Source organism: Camelus ferus, chromosome 11 (genome assembly GCF_009834535.1).
Source record: "Camelus ferus isolate YT-003-E chromosome 11, BCGSAC_Cfer_1.0, whole genome shotgun sequence".
In the NCBI taxonomy this organism is placed as follows: Eukaryota; Metazoa; Chordata; class Mammalia; order Artiodactyla; family Camelidae; genus Camelus; species Camelus ferus.
The window spans coordinates 34,975,100-34,999,126 of record NC_045706.1 but is presented as its reverse complement, the minus strand read 5'-3'; the positions used below and the strand labels follow the sequence as shown (position 1 = coordinate 34,999,126).

General features: G+C 31.8%; 1 protein-coding gene across 1 annotated transcript in view; it reads left to right on the top strand.

Annotated features, from left to right (window-relative positions):
- Positions 1-24,027, top strand: part of PTEN (phosphatase and tensin homolog) — an 89,163-nt gene that overhangs the window by 7,240 nt on the left and 57,896 nt on the right. Inside the window, exon 2 of the mRNA XM_006188914.2 lies at positions 17,472-17,556. Coding sequence (XP_006188976.1) covers positions 17,472-17,556 — 85 coding nt within the window. The remainder of the gene's footprint in view (positions 1-17,471; positions 17,557-24,027) is intronic.

Genomic DNA, 24,027 nt, shown 5'->3' with positions numbered 1-24,027 from the left:
TATATGTGACTCTCTGATGATTTATTTTTATGTATTTTTCTATGTTTTGTAGAAGCTAGCTGTGTTTTTGGTCCAAGTCTAAGTTGTAGAATTGAACTGTGCATTTTGACATCTTCTAGGAAAATTGAGTTGTCTGAAATTCTGTTACTTTCTCTTGCTCTTTCTCTCTAATGCTACATACACCTTTATTTTGCTTTATATCACTACCCAAAGTTTAGAGTTGATTTAGTGTTATTAAAGCCGTTCAGAATAGTTTTCAGTTTTATTTCCCTTGATTTTTGTAGATTTTCAGGCTAAAATAAAATTAGTAGTAATTTTATTTGGTAGTAATTGCAGGCATGCATTCTGCTAATTTTATATGTTTAATATTTTTGATCTTTTAAAGAGGATATAATTATTTAAGGTATTATGAAATGTGTTGTAATTTGAATCAGGTATTCTTTAAGTCAGATGTATTCTTAAAGTGATTTATAAATATAGCATACATGTTCAGAGTTGCAAACAACTTCTTGCTTTAAAATGTATGCAGTTTTTTTTTTCCATTTAAAATTCTTTTGCTCTCATGAATTTAGTGAGACTCTTCTTTTTGAGTGTTCTAATTAGTCTAAACTTACTGGAGATTAATAGAATTGAAATCTTTTTTATACGTTTAAAATGAAGTTTGGGGAATGTTCCTAAGCTTAATTTTTAGGTTTTATTTTTTAAGTGTGTCTTTATGAATTACTTTACTCAGGGTCTGTTAGAGTTAGAATGGAATGCCTGGGCTCTTTTTTCTTTCGTAATGTGAAAACTGCTTTGCCAGGCATAACTTAGCCATGTTGTAAAATTTATTTAACATTTTTACTTATTCATTTATGAAATAAAAAATATGAAAAAATGAGGACTTAAGTCAGGTTTTTTATTGTAATAGAATTAGCTGGTGTATACCCTAAGAGTGTTGAATATTTGTTTAGTATATATTTATACATATTTTTATATATATATATACATATATATATGTTAACAAAGCCTTTTCTTAATCATTAGCTTGTTAGATTTTGCTAAGAAAACTAGAAGCAACCTGAGAGATGGATCAAGTGTTACTTTCCTCATTTTTTTGTAGTATAGGAATTGTATCTCCAATAGAAGTAGTAACTTGTTAAAAGCTACCAGAAGATTGAGTCCAAAGAAAGATGCAGGGTTTTTAGGCACCTCTTGCAGTATTTTTCCCATTATGTTCTATTAGTGGCTCTCAAACTTTAGATGACATCCAAATAACCTGCAGGGCTTCTTAAATCAGATTACTTGCCCCACCCCCACAGTTTCTGATTCATTAGATCTGGATTGGGGCCTGAGAATGTATATTTCTAACAAGTTCCCAGGTGGTGCTGAGGATGGTAGTCTGGGGATCACACTTTGTAAACCACTGTTATCTCCTTACTTTAATAGAATTTACACATGCATTATGTCATTTGACCTGTAAACCTTGAATAGCTCAGCATGGCAAATGTTATCCTGTTTTTCTGTGGACAAGGCGATGAGTTTAGAAAGGCAGCAGAGTGGAGGAGAAGGAGCATAGATTTGGGAGTCAGCTAGATTTAAAGTCTAGTTTAAATCCTTGCTCAGCTACTTACCAGTTATGTAATAAAAGATAAACTACTTAACCTTAGTGAACCCTAGTTTCCACATCTCTAACACAGTGGTAAAAACCCTTGTCGGGTGACTTTTTAGGTTTGTTAGCAGTATGAGTTAGATATTTTCAGAATATTGGTTACCAACTAGAGGTGATCCCCTTCTGCCTTGTCTGGGTATTTGGCATTGTCTGGAGACATTTTTGGTGGTCACATCCTAGGGGGTCAAAAGGGGAGGGATGCTGTTGACATGCAGTGGATAGAGGCCAGGGATGCTGCTAAACATCCTACAGTGCACAGGACAGCCTCACCCACCAAAATAATTGACCTAAATTGCTGATACTGCTGAGGTTGAGAAACTCTGGTTTAGAGGTATAAAGTATCTGGTACATAATAGGTATAATGTTTGATAAAAGTCAGTACTTGTATTCTTAGATTGTGGTATTTAAGAAGGTAAAATTGCTAATAAATGATAGAGTTAGGCTATGAACATCTATGTTTTTTGACTACTGTTAGGCCAGTACTTTTAATGATAAGAACTTTGTCCACAAAAGATATCCCTAGTAACAAAAAAAGGTTTATTTGAAGAAGGCTCACGTGTTACTTGGCTGCTTGTGAATGTGTTGCTTTGAGCATCTGTCAGAAAAGGCTGATGATGTTTTCAAAAAACGTGTAAGTGTAGTGCACTGTATGAGGCATTCAGAAGGGTGTTACATAGAACTTCTTTAACAGGTTGGATGTGCTATATTAAAAGAAAACTTGTTTTTTCATTTTTATATTGCCAGTAGTTTTTAAAGTAACCTTTAGCTTGCTGCCTTTAATTACGTAGTTAGCAGATACTTTGCTCACAGAATATTTGTGCTGTTTAATGCGTTCTGTAATCTTCCTTTTTTATTCTAAAGGTGTTTTTGTTATAATCAGATGTGGTGAAGTTAAATCTGCTGATATAAAAGGGCAAATTTCTGACAAGTTATTATAAACTTCTCATATCTTTCCAGATGAAGAAAACACGGCCTATTCTAAGGTTGATGCATTCTTTTCTAGACCCTAAATTTGCTGTGTCAACCTGTTGAATTACAGTGCTTTATTTATCTACATTAAAACTTGCATTAATGTATGAAGCTTTTAGAAGAACTTGGGATGGAGCTTTAGATTGGTCCAAAGATGAGAAGATGCCAATGGAGTAGCTTAGTGAATTCTCAAATTTGTTTTGTTTTGGAGACAAACATAATTATGAAAGTGTTCTAGGAATAGATTGTTTTCTATTATTTTTTTCTGTTGGCTTGATTTTACAATTTGCCTCTCACTTTGCACAGGCAGAATAAAATGTCAAGGCCTATTTTAAAAATTCTTATGAAATTTAAGTTTTGACTGTTAATGTTTCTTTGTGGAATTACAGGAGACAGTCAGAAATGCTGATAAATACTTTAAAACCAGGATTGCTAATCATATGGTAGCTTCACATTAAGAAAAAGAAACAGCATTTATTGCTGTAATTTAACTGAATAAACAATGTTTATTTCAGTATATGAATAAAAAGTCCATTTGCTTTACTGTGCTTAAACAATTTCTTTTATAAAAACATGACTAATTAAAGAAATTTTATAAAGTTACTCATTGTCTTCTCTGAAATTTCACGTTTCCATATTAGCTTCTAGTTTTTTGTTTCTATGCATCTATTTTAAAATATAATTCATCCTAGTGAGTTTGAAGGTGTGTTTTAACAGTTTCCCAAGCACCTCATAATTGCCTTAATTATTTTAAATGGTGAAATCGTCAGAAATATTTAATTATTTCTCTGTAGTTATACATTAAACATGTTTCCAATATTTGGCTAATATTTTTTCTGCTATTTTCTGATTTTTTTTTTTTTTTAGAGTGGGTTTAAGATGATCTGAATATTAGGAAAGGTTTTGAAGGGAGGGTATAGCCCAAGTGGTAGAGCACTTTAGCATGCCTAGGATCCTGGGTTCAATCCCCAGTACTGCCTCTAAAAAAGTAAATATATAAATAAACCTCATTACCTCCCTTCCCCCCAAAATAACCTACAAAAAAATAATAAATATTAGGAAAGGTTTTCATGATCTTGATTCCCAAAGTTATAATCTGTTACATTGAAGAATAGCTGAAGTATTGGAGTCTTAAAGCTTTTCCCCCTCCCTTATTTACTTACCGAACAGCTATTGCATATTTAAAATTTTAAGCATATTTTAATTATTTAAAAGTAAGGCAAAATAAAATTCATCTAAGCACTTTCAATCTGTCAAAATTCCTCTTTCTGTTGTAGGAATATTAATTGTATTGTGTTGAAATTAAAGTGGATATAGAAATAATTTGGATAAACTCTCACATCATTTTATTCTGAGGTTGTTATAACCTTGTTGCTTTCCTGTCTTTAATCAGAAGGGATATGACTTGTCATGATGTTACTGTTCCCTGGAGCATATTTTGAATGATACAGCTTATATTTGCATAGTTGCCTTGGTGATAGTAATTGGTGATAGTAATGGATGAAAGTTTGCTCTGCATTTGCATTTATAATCAATATTAATTTTTGTGGTAAAAAATTGCATTTGTTGATGTCAGATTTTATTTTTAAGTATCAGTTACTCAAACATGGAAATAATTTTAACCTTATTAGCTAAATGATAATTCTCAATGAATTTATTAATTCATGTAGTTAGAACAAAAATACTGAGGAAGAAACAAACTCTCTCTCTTTTAAACAAAATTATTTGTTACAGTAACATTTTCCCAAATGAGATAAAATTGTTTAAATTCTTAAACACGGAAATTTTGATCTAGGTGTGGTATATACCTTCTTGGATGTCAATGAAAACATAGTAAAGGCCAAAATGTTTTGTTTGTAAGTGTGTGTATTTTTTTTTAAACTCAAGAGGCAATCTAATATCAATAGTTTTCATAGACTAGTTGTAGGAATACTATATAAAATAAATAACTTAGTACACTGGAAGTAAACAACTTTACATATCTAGGTTCTGTCCAGTGTGATCAAGGTTATATGTAATAGTGTAAAATATGCTAAGGTGCTGGTTATTAAGGCTGTTTAGATTATTTTTAATACTGAAAAGGTCACACAGATTGTAATTATTGTGTAGTGTCCAAGAAGTAAGGCTTGCCATCTGTTACACAAATATAGGAAAAAGTTAAGGTGATCTGATGATATAAGTAGTTTTGACACTTCTGTTTTTGGAGTCATCTATTAACTATAAGTTTTAAAGGCTAATTTCAAATTTTAAGCTTTTGCAAGAATAAAACTTAATGATAATACCAGTGTTACTTTTCTGCTAAAATACTAAGATACTGGTTGAGAACTAAAGATTATGTAATGAAAGTCTGGCTTTTAGTCATTTACTTTTACAAGATTGTTTGGATATTTAAGTTGAAACATCATGTTTTAACTTGACATTTTAAGTTATACAAGATTTTGGTATTTTTAAACTGTAAGTTTCCTAACAGTTGATATATAGGAATTCATTATTACAGAACTTAATCAGGGATCTGATTTAATAAATATTCCTTAAATATTTGCTTTAAATATTGTTCAAGTTCTCCATTTTCTCCTCCTATAACTTAGTTTATCTGTATGCTAGTAAATGAGTTTCCCTTAAAATTTTGCTGTTGTATTTTAAATCACCACAGAAGTTGTTTCTATAACTTAATTTCTCTTCACCCCCAAGAACTTGGTCTTGCCAAGTTCCACTGAAGTCTTAAAACTGCATATTGGACTTAATAGGATCTGACTAATTTTAATCTTTGTTTTATTTATTACATTGACCTTGTTTTTTATTGAGAAGTTTGTTACCATGCTAAGTGATTAATATGATCAGATATAATATTTCAGTTTAGATGTGATTTTGCATTTATGTTCTCAAATCCAACTTTGTGTCTGGGGTTTCTATTTTTTATGTAAGAAACATCTTGCCAATTTCAAATTAATGTCTAATGAAAGTAGATTGTTTTACTAGCATCAGTTTATAGAATTTGTTCAGGCCTAAGTTGTAGGCCATGAAAAGAATCATGCCTTTTGGGACCTTTTTAGATAGACACACAGTGAAGTGCATATGTGGGTGAGATTTTTATCTAAATACTAAAACTCTTTACCTGTTTTGTTTACTTAATAGTATTTAAAGGGTGTGAGGTGTAAAGAGCTTCTTTCCCTTCTTTTCATTTCTGTCCTTCCCATCCAGCTATTGGTATTTTTGTCTTTCTGTATGTTAAACTTTATGTTTTTAAAAGTTTATTTTCTGGTTGAAAAAGTTGACCTCTAAATTAGTTTTTTTCATTTACATTTCAGTTTATTTTCCAAGATTTTTGGTTATGTTCTTCTTTGAACATGATCAGTAATTGTGCTTTTTAACTCCCAGTTGCAATAATTGGATTCATTCTAAGATGGTATCCCTTCAAGAACATGCTGTCAAAAATGAACAGTGTTATCTGTTCAAACCAGGCAATGTAGACTTACTTTCATATCTTTTAGTATATTTTAAAGTTGCATATCATTAAATCTTAAGAATTTTGACTTGTATTTTAGTATATATAATTTCAGATCTTTTGGGTACTACACTTATTCAACAATTATAAATTGATATAATGATTAAAATACCATCAATGGGAATATGAATCATACTTTACAATATTAGAACAAAGTAGTTAACATAAAATTAATAATATGGTTTTTACCAATAGAGTAATGAATGCCAATATGTGTGCCTTCATATTTAAAATTACATGTATTTCTAGTTCATATTGGGTTTGTTTTTCCATGACAGAGACTAGTTCATTTTGTTCTAATCCAGATTAAAATACCGCACTTAGGCAAGACTATTTTTTGCCAATTGGAAAAAAAAAGCAAGTAATTTACAAATAATTTTTTGGCTAAGATATGGGATAAAGAGACTTAATTTTATAATGTTAAAGCCAAATATAAAATGAAGCAGTTAGCACACACTTGTTTGGAGCTTTTCTCATTTAAAATGGTTCAAATTGACAGGACTTTCTTTGAAAGGTGAATTTGATTGTTAGAAGTAAATTTAAAATTTTTTGCTATTTTGCTTGAATTAACAGGAAAAAAACCCTTGCTGGAGACCTATTTGTATTAGAACTTTGTTTCCTTAGTACCTTGTGTGTGTGGTAGTTTTTGAATGTTAGGAAATTTGTTCATGATTGCATCAAAAGGATCAATACAGTTAGAAATCTTGGAATCTTTTTTTCCCCCAGAATGCAGTTTGTTGATACTGAGTGAATTGCCACTAAATATTACTAGGCCTTTGTTGTCAAAATACTGACAAATCCCTTGGCATTTTCTGTACCTAACTCTTTGAATGTCTTCTTTCTGTAAATGTTAATAGTTTTATCTTTTTGCATAAATGTAGAATAGCTGAAACTAGTGTTTTGGGTAGTCACTTCTAGTAAAATAAATGCAAAAAGCATGGCTTTTATAATAGAATGATATTACAGAAATAATTTACAGATCTAACATTGAATATAAAGATTAGAACATAAAAGACATTCCCTTATGTGCTTTTTTTTTCTCCTACGTACTTTAGAGTAATGATGGATCAATATAATTGTAACTTTTATAATCCTTCATATGCTTTATTAAGATTTTGTGAGTAGAAAATTAAAGTTAGCATTTAACTTAGTTCAAGAATATAATGTTGACAAGTATGTCCAATGTATTTTGTTGAACTGATAATCTTTTTGAAAGTTGTTATGTAAGTTACAGCCATATTTTGTTTCATTTGTCATTGGGAGTCAATCTTAACTGGGAGCCAAACTGTAGAGAGGGATGTGTTTGTGTATATATTTTAACAGCAGCAGAGTTCTGAAACAGGAAATCAGTCTTATCGTATTCATCCAGAGTCCTAGGAAGAAGGTAATTGTTTGGTTTACTCGTTAAAACCAGTTAGTTGGGCAACTTAAATTTTTAGAGGTTCACAGATGTAGGCTTGAACTGTTGTGGATATATTATTTCATAATTTACAACTATTCTGGAGAAAAACTGATTTAGTTGGGGGTGCTAATCCTCAGCTAACACACTAAAAATTGTGCTTTGGATTTTAGAGTATTGCTAGCATCATCAGTGACTTGATAAGGTGTTTTCCTGTGATTCTCATTTGCTTAAATTTAAATATATAAAGCTCAGAGTGCCTTGATTATTCTTTTAAAATTATTTTTTAACTGAATTTAATCTCAATAGATCTGCCTTGAAATGTTTTCAGGATGATTCTTAAATTTAAACAATTCAGTAGAAAAAAAGTTACTTCTATTTCAAATATTTGTCACTGGAAATTATCTTTCCTGTTTGTTAATGTACATATATATGCACATAATTAGATACTTGTAATCAGTGTTTTCATACTATTCTCAAATTGATTTTTATCTGTCAATAGTTACTTATTTAAAAAGGTTTGTAGGTAATATTTCATCATGGTTTGCTAAACAGTACTGTTTGGTGTAAATACCTTTGTGTAGTTTACTTCGAGTTTTTTTCCCTCCAGTGGCTTGTTATAGTATATTGTTAGAGTGGTATTGCTGGAATAAAAGCTACAACAGTTTCATAGCTCTGTATTACAGATTGCAGATTTCTTGCCAGATGAACCAATTTATAGTATTGCTTCTAAGTAGAATTACTAGCAATTCTTGACATCACCTTTGAAGAATGTGTTGTTTTCACTTAGAAAGTGAGATCTAAACTTGTATTTCAAAGTAAAAATATGTGTAAACTTTTTAGTCAGTTCAAGTTGGAATAATTTAAAACATAAAGTTGTGAGGTTCAGATTGGAGAAGTAGAAAACTTAAGTAGCGTTCTTAAGTTATTTTGCAGTCAGTTTTCCTTTCAGGTTTGGTACTGCTAGCAGATAATCAAAAATTGTTAAAAAGGAATGTAAAATTTATGCTGAAGTGATTTTAAGTTAATATATTAGAATTTTTTCTTTTATAATTTGTTTATGAAAACACTATTGAGTTGCCTTGTAATGACATTTTAATTTAAACTGAAAGTAAGTAACAGGACATTTCTAATTCATGTTACAGATTAAAGATATTTCCAGATACCCCATTTGATCTTTGAAACAACCAGTGAAGAAGTTACAGCAGGTGTTATCATTATTTTACAGAAAAATGAAACAAAAATATTTGAGACCCAGAGATTGAGTAACTTAACCTGAAGTCATAGGCTTTTAAGTTGCAAAGCTGAGAATGAAATTCTGGTCTTCTGTCTTAAAAGACAATATACATTAAGTGCTTAGCGCAGGGTCTGGTACCTAGTGAATATTTAAATGTTCCAGTGTCCTGTGTTGTTCCTGGACGTTTCTTCTTTATTCTTAAAACTCCCATCTTTTTGAGGATTCTTCCTCTGAATATTTCTGTAGTTCACGCTTTTGTACCTGTGCACTCTTTTCACTTCAGGAAATAAAATTTTAAGCTACATTAATTTGATCTGTCCAGGGATGATTATATGACATATATTAGGGCAAATGTTCTTAAGTAATGAACAATTATCAATTGGAAAATTCAAGGAATTTGAATCTTACTCCCAGTATGAATCTTCAGTTTAGAAATGAGATTCAAACATTTAACACACTTAATAGAGAAAAATAAAATCCAGTAAGAAATAGGGAATCTTTATTAAATGGGAATGTCAAAGAAGTCTGTTAGCATGGCTGGTATAAAGTATAATTTGATTAGAAAAGTTGATAATATGGATATAACTGTGACAGTCTTGGAAAGTATTTGTTAAATCTAACCGTCTTAAAATTTGTTGAAAGAAATGTAAAGCTGATGTAGCTTATAAATCAATGACTGAATTTCTTTTCTTACCTGAGCCTTAAGTGTCTGTTGGTTGAAAGCACTGACACAAAGCAGGGGAAAAGCTCCAGAAATTCCTGGAAAATAAAATTAAATGGTGAAGTCCTGGTTTTTTGCTAACCTGCTTTTGATTCTTGTTGTCTTCCTCTTGTTAGTCTGACTTTATTCCTTTACTCCTGCTGCTGGTTTAGCTAGGTGTTCCTCTTGTGAGTCAGGCAACTTCAGATTTGCTTTTGATACTTTTTGAGCACTACCTTTCTTAATTTGTGTCGCTTTTTATTTGACCTGTCATGTTCCATATGTTGTAGCTTCATATTGTTACCAGAGCTTTCAGTTAAGTAGAATTCTAAAAATAGCTTATATGGGATCTGTGGAAATAATTTTCCTTAAAATAATTATGGCAGGAAAAGAAGTGGTTGTTGGTTTGTGTACTAGCACTGTACTTTATAAGTTGTTAAGGGATAAGCATATCTATATACTATACTAGGTACTACAAAGGAACTTTTCAGAACTTCTTTACTTTTAGTAATCATACTTGAAATAAGATTCTGTCTACATGTCAGGAACACATTGTTAAAAATAGGGCTTAGGGAGCAATTTTTGGTTATTACCATCTATTTGAATATTCTAGGTAAATTTATAGTGCAAACCCCATTAATTTAGGCTCAAATAAAATTCTGAGATAAAATAGACTCATGAGATCTCAACTCAAAATGTGTTTTCTAAAAGATGTTTTGTTAATTAGAGGTAACGTGGAACATTTTTAGTGTTTTAAGTTATGATTGGGTTCTTAGAACAGCCAATAGAAATGTATTTAGCTCATATAGTAGCCATATTATTTTATAGTAGGTCAGTTATATTATGGATTGAATCAACTTCTATGGACAGACTTCATTTTTTAAATTAAAAAATTTTAAATTGAAGTACAGTCACAATGTGTCCATTTCTGGTGTACAGCATAATGTCCTGGTCATGCATATATATATATATATATATATATACACACACACACATATATTCATTTTTGTATTCTTTTTCATTAAAGGTTATTAGGAGATACTGAATGTGGTTCCCTCTGCTATACTGAAGAAATTTGTTTTTTATCTGTTTTTATATATAGTGATTAACATTTGCAAATCTCGAACTTCCAGATTTGTCTCTTCCCACCCTCTTTCCCCCAGTAACCATGATTGTTTACTATGTCTGTGAGTCTGTTTCTGTTTTGTAGAGGAGGCCATTAGCCTACTCTTTTTCTTTCTTTCTTTTTTTTTAGGATTCCACATACGAGTGATAATCATATGATATTTTTCTTTCTCTTTCTGGCTTACTTGACTTAAAATAATGATCTCCAGGCCCATCCATGTTGCTGCAGATGGCATTATTTTGTTCTTTTTAATGGCTGAGTAGTATTCCATTGTATAAATATATCACAGCTTATTTATCCAGTCATCTGTTGATGGACATTTAGGCTGCTTCCATGTCTTGCTATTGTATATAGTGTTGCTGTGAACATTGGGGTGCATGTATCTTTTTGAATTAGAGTTCCCTCTGGATATATGCCCAGGAGTGGGATTGCTGGATCATATGGTAAGTCTATTTTTAGTTTTTTGAGGAATGTCCATACTGTTTCCCATAATGTGTGCACCAAACTACATTCCCACCAACAGTGTAGGAGGGTTCCCTTTTCCTACACTCTCTCCAGCATTATCGTTTGTGGACTTTTGAATGATGGCCATTCTGACTGGAGTGAGATGATAACTCATTGTAGTTTTGAATTGCATTTCTCTGATAACTAGTGATATTGAACATTTTTTCATGTGCCTGTTAGCTGTTCATATGTCTTCTTTGGAGAATTGGTTGTTTAGGTCTTCTGCCCATTTTTGGGTTGGGTGGTTTGTTTTTTTTGTTATTAAGTTGTATGAGCTATTTATATATTCTGTGTGGACAGACTTAGAACTTAATTATAATTTGTTAATTTTTTAACTTTGGGACAGTATCCTGTGGTGTGAGGAGGGATTGTTATAGCACTTCAGTCAAAACTGTTCAGATGGGATATGCTGTATGTAATTATCGAAACTCATAAACCAGTCACTAAGATTTATGTATTTAATTGTGTGTAGATTATACTTCAGTTAAAACAAAACAAATTGAACATGTTTGCCTAAAGATTGGGGAATGAAGGAAAGCTGTCCAGTATATCTCAGCTCTTCTGTAACTATGGTAGCCATCCAACCTAGGCAAGATAGAAAGTACTATGTATGCATTTCTTACCTCTCTTTTATTCATGTGCAGTAGCAACTGATATTGGGGAGAGAAGGCTTTTTTTTTCCTTTTGGAGTTATATTTTATGTATATTCTTAAGGTAAATCTGTAAAGGGCAAATTGATACAGTAAAGATTTTAAAGAGTTAAAATTTCTGTTGGGCTTTGGTGTTCTTTAGAAGGGTCAGGTTATTCAATAAGTCATTGTCATTGAAAAAGAACCAGATAGTTATGGTGGGCTCTTAGAATCTAGGGCTGTACTATTTGTTCAGTTGATAGACAAGCATCACTATGTTCTAGGTGTTGTTCGTATATTAAATCATTTAATCCTTAAAACAACCCAGTATGATAGGTACTTTAATTAGGCCACTCTACTTCTTACTCAAAAGTAATATCCAGTAAGTGCAGGTTAAGTCTGTTCTCCCTCATTTATTCCTGTTTGGTTTAAATTGTCTAAAAAAGTATGTCATAAACTTTTTAACATATTGGGAAGCAATAAAGTCATATATTAGAAAGATTTTGTTTATTGACATAATTCTTGACAAGGAAATATTTGCCTCAAAATTGAGCACTCATTAGTTGCTAACATCAGTTTTGGAAATGCCAGTAGATTTTGTATTGTCTTTTAGAAGTTTTTAGTTTTAACATTTGGTTAGTAAATTACTTTCATTTGAATCTGCTTCCTTTGAAAATTTTATATTTTTATTGTTAATTTGTAAATACAGAAAATCTTAATCTCTTGTGAAGCAGAAAGGTATAAAAAGCTTGGGTGTTGGAGTTATGTATATAGTAGGTTTGAATCATAACTAACTACATATTGGCATTGGGACCTTGGGCAAATTACCAAATATTTTTGACTGTCAGTCTTGTCATCTATGTAGTGGTAATATTACTTTGTAGAATTGTTAGGATTAAATGAGAAGAATGTATTTGGTATACTGTCTTGCACATGTTCCCTATTTTTCTGTCTTACGATGGATGCCAGTGTCTTGGGTAAAATCCCAAACTGTGTGAATAAGGAAGATGAGAGTCCGAGGAAAATGAAACCTTAAGAAGGCTGAATTCCTAAATTCTATTTAAAGGAAGAATTGGATTGTTGCTCTGTAAGAGATTGCAGGGCCATGGATTGTGCTGCAAGAAACTCCCATGTTGTTCCTGGCCTTTGACTCCTTATCTGTCTGATTGAGTTGAACTCCCTTGCCACAGCATCCTTAAAACTAGTCTTAATCTGTCAGTCCTGCCGCCTTCTCCATTAAGTTGTGTATGCGACCTGTCCTGGACTGCTCACTTTTTCGAATATTTTGTGTTTTTCCATGTCTCTGCTCTACTTTCTGTTTGAAATGTGTATTTTGCTCTTGTTTCTTCTTCCATCTACTGATGTCTTACTGACTTCTTAAGAATTATCTAACATATTACCTACTTTGTGAAGCTGTATCTCTGCCCCTACAGAATTAATCCCTCTTTCTCTAGCTCTTAAACTATCTTGATTTTATGTATAATGGGGCCTTTGGCACAATGTAGGTCTTTTGTCTATCTTCCCTGATAAATGGGAACTCCTAGAGTGTGGTAGTCTTTGCTTACTTAGCCTTATATTCTCAAAGCCCCTTGCACAATGTTCAGTATGTGTTTGAATGTTCAATATGTGTTTGGATAATTAATAAAGAAGGGGTTCCTCTTAGTTTACTTTAATGAGTATATAAGCTTCTCATTTATGTACAGTTATTGACAAGTAATTTTCTTAAGTAAGTTAGCCAAGTCCTTTGCAATCTTTATTAGCATTCATGGTACAAGGGTAGATTTGAGTTTAGTCCTTGTTAAAATGATTGCATTTCAAGGGGCTTTATACTTCTTTTCTGTAAGGCTAGAATCTTACTAGCATTCTCATTGAAAGTAATGGTTAGGTTAGGTAAGTTTGTTAGTAATAATAAATATTTTTTAATAAAAATATTTCTCTATTGCATTGCTTAGAAAAATTTGGCATTATTTCATTTTATATTTTTGACTAATGTGTATTTATAGCTTTTTAGGTAGGAATTCTGGATTGTTGGTAGCTTCTACTGCTTTAGGTTCCTTACTGCTGCCTCATTTTTTTCTGACGGTTATTTCCCATTTTCTAATGTTTGTACTCCACAAGACAGAATTAAAAAGTAAAGATTGTTCACTTTCAGGAACTATACTACTATAGGCTTGATTTGAGCCTCCATTCGCTTCTGCTTTTTTTTTTTTTAATGAATGGATACAATACCCTAAAATATTTTGATGACTGAGTAAGAGCTATGGTTTTAGGTGGGGCTCCTTTCTTGTATGAGAATAATAGATAACAGCTAATATTTGTGATATTAAATCCTAATGGTTTTCTTTTGGAGTCTTTATAGTAGAAGGTTATATAATAGAAGTAGAAAATTCACCTTTGAGGTTGAGGGTGAACGTATATTCTTAAAGTGACAAAAATTGTTCCTGGCTCATAGTAAATGCTATTTAAGTCTTTGGTATTTTTATTATTATATTTTTTGGGGAGGGTAGAAATTCAGCATTTAAAAAAACTACATACAGAGCTGATTGTAAGTTATATAGAGCAAGACTATTTTCTCAAGACAGTAAATAGACTTGGAGATAATTATAAAAAAAACATAACTTTTAAAGCCTGTTATAGAAACAGTACCAGGTGCATTGTACCAGAAAAAGAAACCTCAAAACAAGCAAAAATGAGAAATATATATGTATATTTCTAACAACTAGATACTATTTTAGTACTTTGGTTTGTAGTCTTTTTGTCTACATATTTTGATTTACTTAAGTATAGAGATATACTTTGTGTATTTTCTTTTACCAAAATGGTATCACACTGTACCTTCTCTTTTGAAGCCTTTTTTAAAGTCAATAATGCCTACTTTTTCAGTAAATTTTCATTTCATCCAATCCTCAGATCATACTAAAATTTCTCTAGTTGGCTCAGAAATGTCCTATATGGGTAGTTTGTCTGAAACAGTATCCAGAGCAGGAGTATATCTATGAACTTGGCTGTTAGAACCCTTAAGTCTTTTAAATCAAAGATAGCTACCCATCCCTCCCCCTCCTCACCTTTTAAAATGATATTTGACTTTTTAAAAAGATAATTTGAAAGAGACTGGATCATATCCTATAGACCTTTTGAATTTGTCCAGTTTATGCTCATAATGTCATTTAGCTTGTTCTATCATATAGTGTCTGTAAATTAAAATTTATAAATAAATACTTGGTGGATTCTCAGGTTGTAGATAATTTGACTATCATAAATGATGCTATGTCCTTTGTGTTGCATCATATCGAAAGTTATATGATCTCTTAATTTTCTTGATGATACTAAGATTGACCCCTGAAATTGGGTGATGGCAGTCTTTTCTGCCCATTATTCAATTATATTTGTCTCCTTACATTAGAAACTATATTGTGTGGTGTTACTTTGGCTCTGTAAAAAAGTTCAGTTAGTTCCTTATTATCCACTCATCTATTAGTTTAGCACCATTTGTTGATCTTTGCCTGAATCAATGATTTTATTAGGGCTTGCAAAGTTTGATTTTTTTCTAATGCTATCTCTTTATGTTTATTAACTGATGCTTTCTGTTGAATTTACCATATAAAATTGGGCTATTTTGTTGCCCTGAAATACAGTTCCTGCAAGAAAAGTGGGATACTTAATCTCCCTCTTTACCAATCTTCAAAGTAAGGAACTATTCTAATAGCCACTTTTATTAAAGGTGATAAATGAGAAGCATTTTTTGTTTTCTTCTAACTTGTTTTTGTTCTCTTCTGAATATCTTTATAGACTTAGGGACTTTATAGACTTCATTTTATTATGGCTGCTTTAATTTACTACCATTTACATTTTTTTCTTTGATGCTCAAGATAGTCACAACTTGTCATTGGGATGTCCTTCATACTAGCTCCTATGCCTTTTTGATATAGACCGCTAATCTCTGTATTCCTTCCTTGCTCTCTGGCACAGAAGGATGTCCCAGGCTTACTTTGTACCATCCCTTCTGCAGACCTGACATCAACTGTTTTTCCAAAAAGTTGATACATTTTAGTGCATTATGATATTAGAGATGAAGTCAGGGTTCTTGGAGTGTTTACTACTGCTAAAGTGACCTGCTTTTAGGCCATTTCTTTGAAAAGACTTAGAAAATAGATACTTTTACAAACATGAGTTCATATTAATATTTTTAGTTATTACATGATTTCTTGATTTTATAATGATGTCTCTTTTCTCTTACAGTAATAATCATGAATCTTCAAATCATTAACATAACTTCATTGCTTTTTCCTGTAATATAAGGAAAAAAAGTTTAACGATATCAATACTGGTATTACTAAAAACAATCAGAAGTTTAAAATTCTTCGAATACTCTCTGCCAAGGAATACAGTAAAATTACATTGTCCAAATAACTCTTGAAATAAATCCTTTCTTTGGTTACCAATTTGATAATTTAATCAGGTTTATTTGTATCTCAGTTTTCAATGTATGCATCTCCCTTTCTCTTCCCCTTCTCTAGCAACGATTTTTATTTCTCAGTTGTCAGTTGTATATGTGTATGTGTGTTGGAGGGTTCAAATTCAAGCAAATATATGTGTAAATATTATTTCTTTTATAAAATACTATTTCTTTTATACAAAATGTAGTATACTGCAGTACATAGTGTTCTTAAAGATAGAAATACAGTACACATACAATATTTTCTTAAAATATATAAAAATGAAAGCTTTCAGTAATGTAATAATTATTTTTGAATTGAAAATAATATTGAAATCAATTCAGTAATGTAAATGCAGCAGAAATAAAGAAAAAGATCTATAAAAGTGCACTGGATTTGGTGAATTTTGAATTGTATTTGGAAGATGAATGGGTCCAGAAGTAGGTGGGTAGGGAACGTTAGGGATGGTCTTGAAGAGTGGCTTAAGGCAGATTAACTTGGCTGGTTTGAAAGGTCCATGTCAGAAAATTGTGAGATTAGAGAGGATTGATGGAGTTAAAGAAATAAGAGCTGGTATGATGGACAGAATGCATAGAAATGTAGATTATTGGTGCTTTTTAATAGTTTGATTCTTCTTGAGTGTAGAAGTTTGTTTTTATGCAGCTGTAGTGAATAAGTGAATAGAATGGGCAAGCTAAATATTGATAACCTTGTTTGGAAATGAGAATAAGTTTCTATATTACTTCAGTAGTATCAAATCAAAAATGCCAAGGGCAAGTGGTTTTCTCAATGTAACCATCATGAAGAATAGAAAATTGAAGTCCGAAAAGGTTAACTTGTCCAATTTATACAACTGGTTAGAGGCGTGGCCAGTTCCTAAATCTGATTTCCTAACTTTTAATTGTATCTACTTTTCTTTATACCATGGTACCTTTTACAGCCATGAAAAATGAGAAGTTGTGTAGCATGTTGTTTTGATTTTAATTTTTGGTTTTTGTCCTGATACTTTAGTATTGTAAATATGGAAGTTATCTTTTACCTTAGGTGCATTTTAAATGTGCTGAGTGAAAGGATTTGAAAATTATTTTGTCATATAATTGTTTTGAGGATTTTTTGGGGGTTCATATATTTACTTGTATTTCTTAGTTACACATGATGGTTTATAAATAAATATATTTGACAATCTTTTGTTAGCATAGCTATAGTGGAGAAGGCTTTCTTTTTATAATCAGCTAATGTTTAAAATGTTTTAAAATGTGTACATGTAATTGGCATTGTTGCACATTTCAGATATTTCCTTGACTAAAGTGCTCAGATATTTATCCAAATATTATTGCTATGGGGTTTCCTGCAGAAAGACTTGAAGGCGTATACAGGAACAATATTGATGATGTAGTAAGGTAAGAACTCTTGATTTTCTGTTTCAAATATTGATGTACTATATTCATGTTGTATTTTCATTTAGAAAAGATTTCTAAACTACAGAAAAAGATGTACTTTGTGATGTAAACTTTATTTTTATTATGTTGGTGATCCACAAAATTGCCTTTTTTTGCTTCATGTACCTACTGGACCTCAGTGGGATACAACTTATGTGATAAGAACTGACCTTTTATATAATCAGGTATATGTGATATGATTTCATGGACTCCATAAAATGCCCCTCACCAGGTTAATGTCTGGATTCCTTTACACTATAATTTTTGTCTTTTGTTTCACAATTGGGTATTGGCCTTAAAATCCTTGAGTGAATTTATTCACTTAATGTATCCTAAAGTCTAGACAACTGATACCATGTAATTTTACATAGAGCAGTTTATAGTGGGGCATAAGTGTACCAAGTGCCTGAAGAAGTATTTGGTACAAGGGATCTAGAAAGGCATTGCTGGGCATACCAAAGCCTAACTGTCTGCTTTATAATTCTGCATGATTTTCTAAATGTAATTATCATTCAGTTCAGAGCACTAGCTCTCAAGGCCCATTTAAATACTTTTAAATACATTTATGACATGAGTATATGATATATTTTATGAGAGAAGGAGTTTGTGTCTGCTATGTAAATAGTCTTAGTATCTTTTCTGATTTCAAAGCAAACAATATATACATATAAATAAATGAACTGTAATAAAATACCAGTAGGAACTTTAATTTTTTGTTTGTTTTAGCTTTCATTTTTTTTTTTTATTTTATTGAAGTGTAGTCAATTTATAATGTGTCAATTTCTGGTGTACAGCACAGTATTTCATAATTGGCTTTTAAAAGTTAAAATTTTGGGTTATTCCCTGTACTCTGTTTTAGAAATACCTTTCTTGGAGACTTTCAATTTAAATATTTGATGGTTATGAGAATTAAATATTATTATGGGCAGGAAAGCACTTTGTAAAATATTATGTAGATGTAGAATCCTTTTTAAATAATTGTCTAAGTATATGAGCATATCTGTACTGTTATATAAGCTAGTCATAGTTGTTTTTCTAAGTGGTTAATTTTTAGCAATTTGCTTTGAACCTAAGTATATTTACATTTTTAGAGTATTGAGTTGTGTCCAGTAGATTTTTAGAGTGTTTATACTGTGTTCAGAATTAAATTTCAGTATCTTCAAGAAAACCCAAAACTACTTTATATTTTCTATTACGATTATAGATGGTACATGAGGCTGTCAGAGGTACGATTTAAGAACTTGAAAATAGGAAATGAATTTGCTTTCTCATAGTTAGGCAGGACACAGTGGAAAGATGCTTAATATCACAGATTTGTGGGATCGACAGCTTAATATGGCTTAGTCAGTGATAATACACATCTATAGAAAATGCAATGGGTGATAGAAAAAAGAAGGAGAGAAGTAAATTTTGAATCAGAAGAGATGGAGAATCTGGAAAATGAGCAGTGTAGTCATCAGATATGTTTTCTCTGCTATTGTGCAGAAGTGTTTATCAGGCCTCTTTATGGCCTAGATGAAACATCTCAGAAGTTGAAATACTTCATATTATTGTAATTCTGTATTTAGTCAAGTCAGATTAATGCTCATACTGAAAAAAAGTATGAGTACTCTGAGTAGAGGGGAAGTTTTCTGATCACTTTAAGGATATCCTTTGGTAGATTAATCTGGCATGCTAATTTTTACATTGTTCTCTTGTGAAGGTGAATTCATCTCTTCTGACTGAATTAGTCACTAAGGGTGATTGATCAACTTTTAGGTTACTGATAAAGTCCAGTTTCTAGATCTATACATATGATTATCAGATGTTAAATTATAATAACTTCACCAAGAAAAATTACTATGCTGGGAAATATATTGGTCTGTCATCTTCTGACTTCATAACCCCTCCCTTTATGCCTCTGAATTAAGATTCACACATGTAGTTTATAATCAGTAATAAAAGTTGATGTTTTTTTCTATTTCCTTTAATGTATCTAGTTTATTTTATCTAGCCTTTGACTTTTTCAAATCTGTTACTCTTGAAAAAAGGTTTATGTGAATGGATTGTTATTTAGCCAGTGGTTGCTTTAGCCAACTGATCTTGTCACCCCAGTGGTAATGGTAATAGCATATAAAAGTGAAGAATTATTAACTGAATGTAATAGCAATACTGTGCTTGTTTTGTCCTGTTTTTTGTTTCTTTGTTTTTTCCTTTTTTTAGATTGGAGGATGAATGGCCAGTAAGGCTTTGTTGGCTTGGGTTAGTCACCCAACCCCTCTTCTTTTATGAGAAAGGATGAACAGTGACCAGGAAGGAAGATGTAGTTTTTCCTATGAACGAAAATGAAAACAAGTAATTCCTAAGTAGTTTGCCTGTTAGGATTAACCTCTCCGTGGAAATGACTGTCTCCAGTACCTAAATAATTAATTTCCTTGAATGACTTATGCTATATTGGAGACACTAGGAATAATCAGTAGTGATTCCTTTTTGGTACAAAAATGGTAACATTTTGGTGGAAAATGTATTCATTTTCTTACGTCCTTTCTGCTAACAAAAACTATTTTCAATTGGATTTTCCTTGACCGTCTGTATTGGGATGTCTGAAGAATATTTAAAATTACCTTGTATTTTCGAATTCTGTATTTTTCCTATGATTTTTACCCTGAAGCAGGAAATACTGTGCAGAGTTAAGACTTTTGTTATACATCGTTGCTTTGAGTAAAATAAACTAAAATTGCAAATACCTTCATGCTTAAATTGTCCAGTATTATTTAACTGTTTTGAGATATGGTTTGTTGTAGCAGTGTGAAATTTTACACTTGAGGTACTCAAAGTATTTCTGTGACATATTTCATTTCTCCTTTCGAGGTTACCTCCTGGAATCAAGAATTAATTGAAAAATAAAAACGGAGAGGAAGAAAAGTGAACCAAGTTAAAATTTTTTACTATCTTAACTGCCAATGTTTTGTTTAATAAGCAATCAGAATTGACAAAGTAGGACAGGGTCATGTCATAGAAGGGAAGTTGAAGAGCCAGCTCTTGCCAGGTTGTTTTTTCTTCTTTCCTGTTATTTCTACCTCCTCTCCCCCTTCTTTCTTGCCACTAAACTCTAGCTCTAACCAGCTGGTAATATGAAAGTGTTTTATTTAGATAATTGACTATTCTTTGATAGGTATATTAATCTTATCCTTCAGGCAAATATTGAATTTATCTAATTTATATGTCACATGGTATAAATATAAGCAGTCTTTAACAAATTGATGCTTCGTATGTTTAACAGACATAGCTTGAGAACTGTTCTGTACCTAATAAATCAGTAAAGTATAGGTTTAATAGAGATGAGTGAACTTTCTTGCAGAATCTTTAATGTGCTATTATATATTATAAATCTCCCAAGAATGAAATTCTATGTTGCTTTCCTTTTCCCTTTTTTCTTTTCTTTCCCTTTCTCTTACTATCTCTCCCTTCTCTCTTTTCTTCTGTAGTTTATTAAGTAACATCTCTCTAAACAGTGTTCCTTGGAGCACAATTTGAAAATGGAAAAATATGCATATAACAATATTTTCCTCTAGTCTGTCTGTAGGAAATAATTTACTTATTCCTCTTTTATTGGAAAGATTTTAGATGTGGGAAGATTTCCATAATTATTATAAGGAAATGCTTAGTGCTCAGTCTTCTGATGTATAGTGATTTTTGAAAAAAGACTTTATTCATTGTCTTGTGTACTATCAGCTTTTTTACCCATATATAAGCAGCTTTATTACAGATTCAAGAGTCTATCTTCTCCTTTCTTGTTTTATACATTTTCTTCCTGAAGAAACCTTTCAGATATTCTTCTCTTAATTATATGTTGATCTCTCAGTCAGCCTTAATCGTATGTTGATTTTTTAAAAAAAATTTAATTGAAGTGCTGTTGATTTACAATGTTGTGTTAGTTTCTGGTGTACAGCATAGTGATTCAGTGATATATATATATATATATATATATATATATTCCTTTTCGTATTCTTTTTCATATAGGTTATTACAAGATATTGAATATAGTTCCCTGTGCTACTTGTTTATCTATTTTATATAGAGTAGTTAGTATCTGTAAATTCTGAACACCCAATTTATCCCTCCCTATCCCTTTTCCCCCCTGGTAATTATAAGTTTGTTTTCTATGTCTATGAGTCTGTTTCTGTTTTGTAAATAAGTTCATTTGTGTCTTTTTTTTTTTAGATTCCACATTTAAGTGTTATACCGTATTTGTCTTTCTCTTCCTGGCTTATTTCATTTAGTATGATAATATCTAGGTCCATCCATGCTGCTACAAATGGCATTATTTTATTATTTTTAAGATTGAGTAGTATTTGGTTGTATAGATATCACATCATCTTTCTCCATGTCATCTTTCAATGGACATTTAGATTGCTTCCATGTCTTGGCTATTGTAAATAGTACTGCTATGAACATTGGGCTGCATGCATCTTTTCAAATTGGTTTTCTCCAGATACTTGTCCAGGAATGGGATTTTTGAATCATATGGTAAGTCTATTTTTAGTTTTTTAAGGAATTTCCAAACTATTTTCCATAGTGGCTGCACCAAACTACATTCCCACCAACAGTGTAGGAGGGTTCCCTTTTCACCACACCCTCTCCAGCATTTATCATTTTTTGGAATTTTTAATAATGGCCATTCTGACTGGTGTGAGGTGGTACTTCATTGTAGTTTTGATTTGAATTTCTCTGATAATGAGCGATATTGAGCATTTTTTATGTGCCTATTGGCCATCTGTATGTCTTCTTTGGAGAAATGTTTGTTTAGATCTTCTGCCCTTTATTTGATTGGGTTATTTGGTGTTTTGGTTGAGTTTTTTTTTTTTTTTTTTTGGTTTTTGAATTATATGAGCTGTCAATCAACCTTAATTGTATGCTGATTTTCAGTGAAAAAGGAAGTGTTTGTCATCTCAATATTACCATTATTGGTTATTCAGTTAAAAAGAGTTGAAAACAGATTATTTAGAGGAAAGCTTCAAAATAACTTAGAGGAAAGGATATCAATTCCCTTTTTTCCAGCAGCTTTTGACTTCTTCCCTCATATTGCCTGTTTCCTGCTTCCTTTTTTTCTTTATTGAGAAGTAAATCACATAAGATAAAATTAGCTACTTTAAAGTGTACAATTCAGTGATATTTAAGACCTTCACAGTGTTTTACAGCTGCAGCCTCTATCAAATTCCAAAACATTTTTATCACCCCAAAAGAAAACCCTGTCCCAGCTGGCTCCCACCCACTTATTTTGTTAGTCTTGTTCTGTAGCAGAGCCCTGGATGGATTGGACAATGTTTATATTATCGGCACCAATCTAATTTTTGGTATTTTAGTAATAGGTAACACTACTGTGCATTTATTTCTATACATGTGTTACTGCTGTATAAGCAGTTTACATGTGTCATTAAATCGCTATAGTAAACTTTATCCCCATTTCATAGATGGTTTAAAAGGAGCAAACTTCCCTAGTGCTACAGCTGGTAAGTACTGAAGCTGAGGATTGAGCCCAGGTCTGTTAGATATCAAAGCTGATTTCCTTAATAACCATAAAATCCTGTGTATCAGAGGACAAAAACTGGAAACTCTTGGGCTTATCTAGCCCATTGACGTCCTTTGTTTGGCCTCACAGTGTTGGTCCACATGCTGTGGGAAATCATCAAAGAAGGTCTTTTCTGGTATTATTACTATACCAGAACATTTCTTTAGGATTTGAGTGTCCAGGTTGAAAAGCTCTATATGGTACCAAGCACAATAAATGAAAACAGGCCAATACCGGGAAATTATGAGATTTCTTTAAGAATACCAGGAATAATGAGAACTTCTCAAAATCTTTAAGGACCATTTAGAAAAGATTAGGGATATCAATGGCATCTAAGTTCTTAGCAGTAGAATTAAAGATAGATGAGGAAGGAACAGCCTTTCAGAAGTTCTGTAGTCAGCCTAGAATTCTGTATCCAGCCAAACCACCTATCAAAAAGTAGAAAAAGACACTCAAGGCCTGAAAAAAAGGTGTCCATATAATATTTCTTAGGAGATTACTAGAAGATGTGCCCCAGCAAAACAAGAGAATAGATCATGAAAGAAAAGGGCTTCAATAAACAGAGGATTCAATTCAGAAGCAACAAAGGAAAGTCCCACGGTGACAGGCTGGCAGCAGTGCCACAAAGCTGAAGAGCAGCCAGTTCTGATTAGAGCAGTAGGACAAAGGGCTTCACGAGGAAAAAAAAATTGAACTGATAGGTGGATGTTGAATATTTGGGGGAAAATGTAGTAGATTCTTAGAAAATTTGGTGACTTAGAAACAGGAAGCAATTTTAACAAGTGTTGATTGATTTAACCCAAAATCATTTTACTGCCATTTGAAGGGGACTAAGAGAAGTGAAATAAATGTGTAGGGGCACTACTGGTTTTGTAAACCTC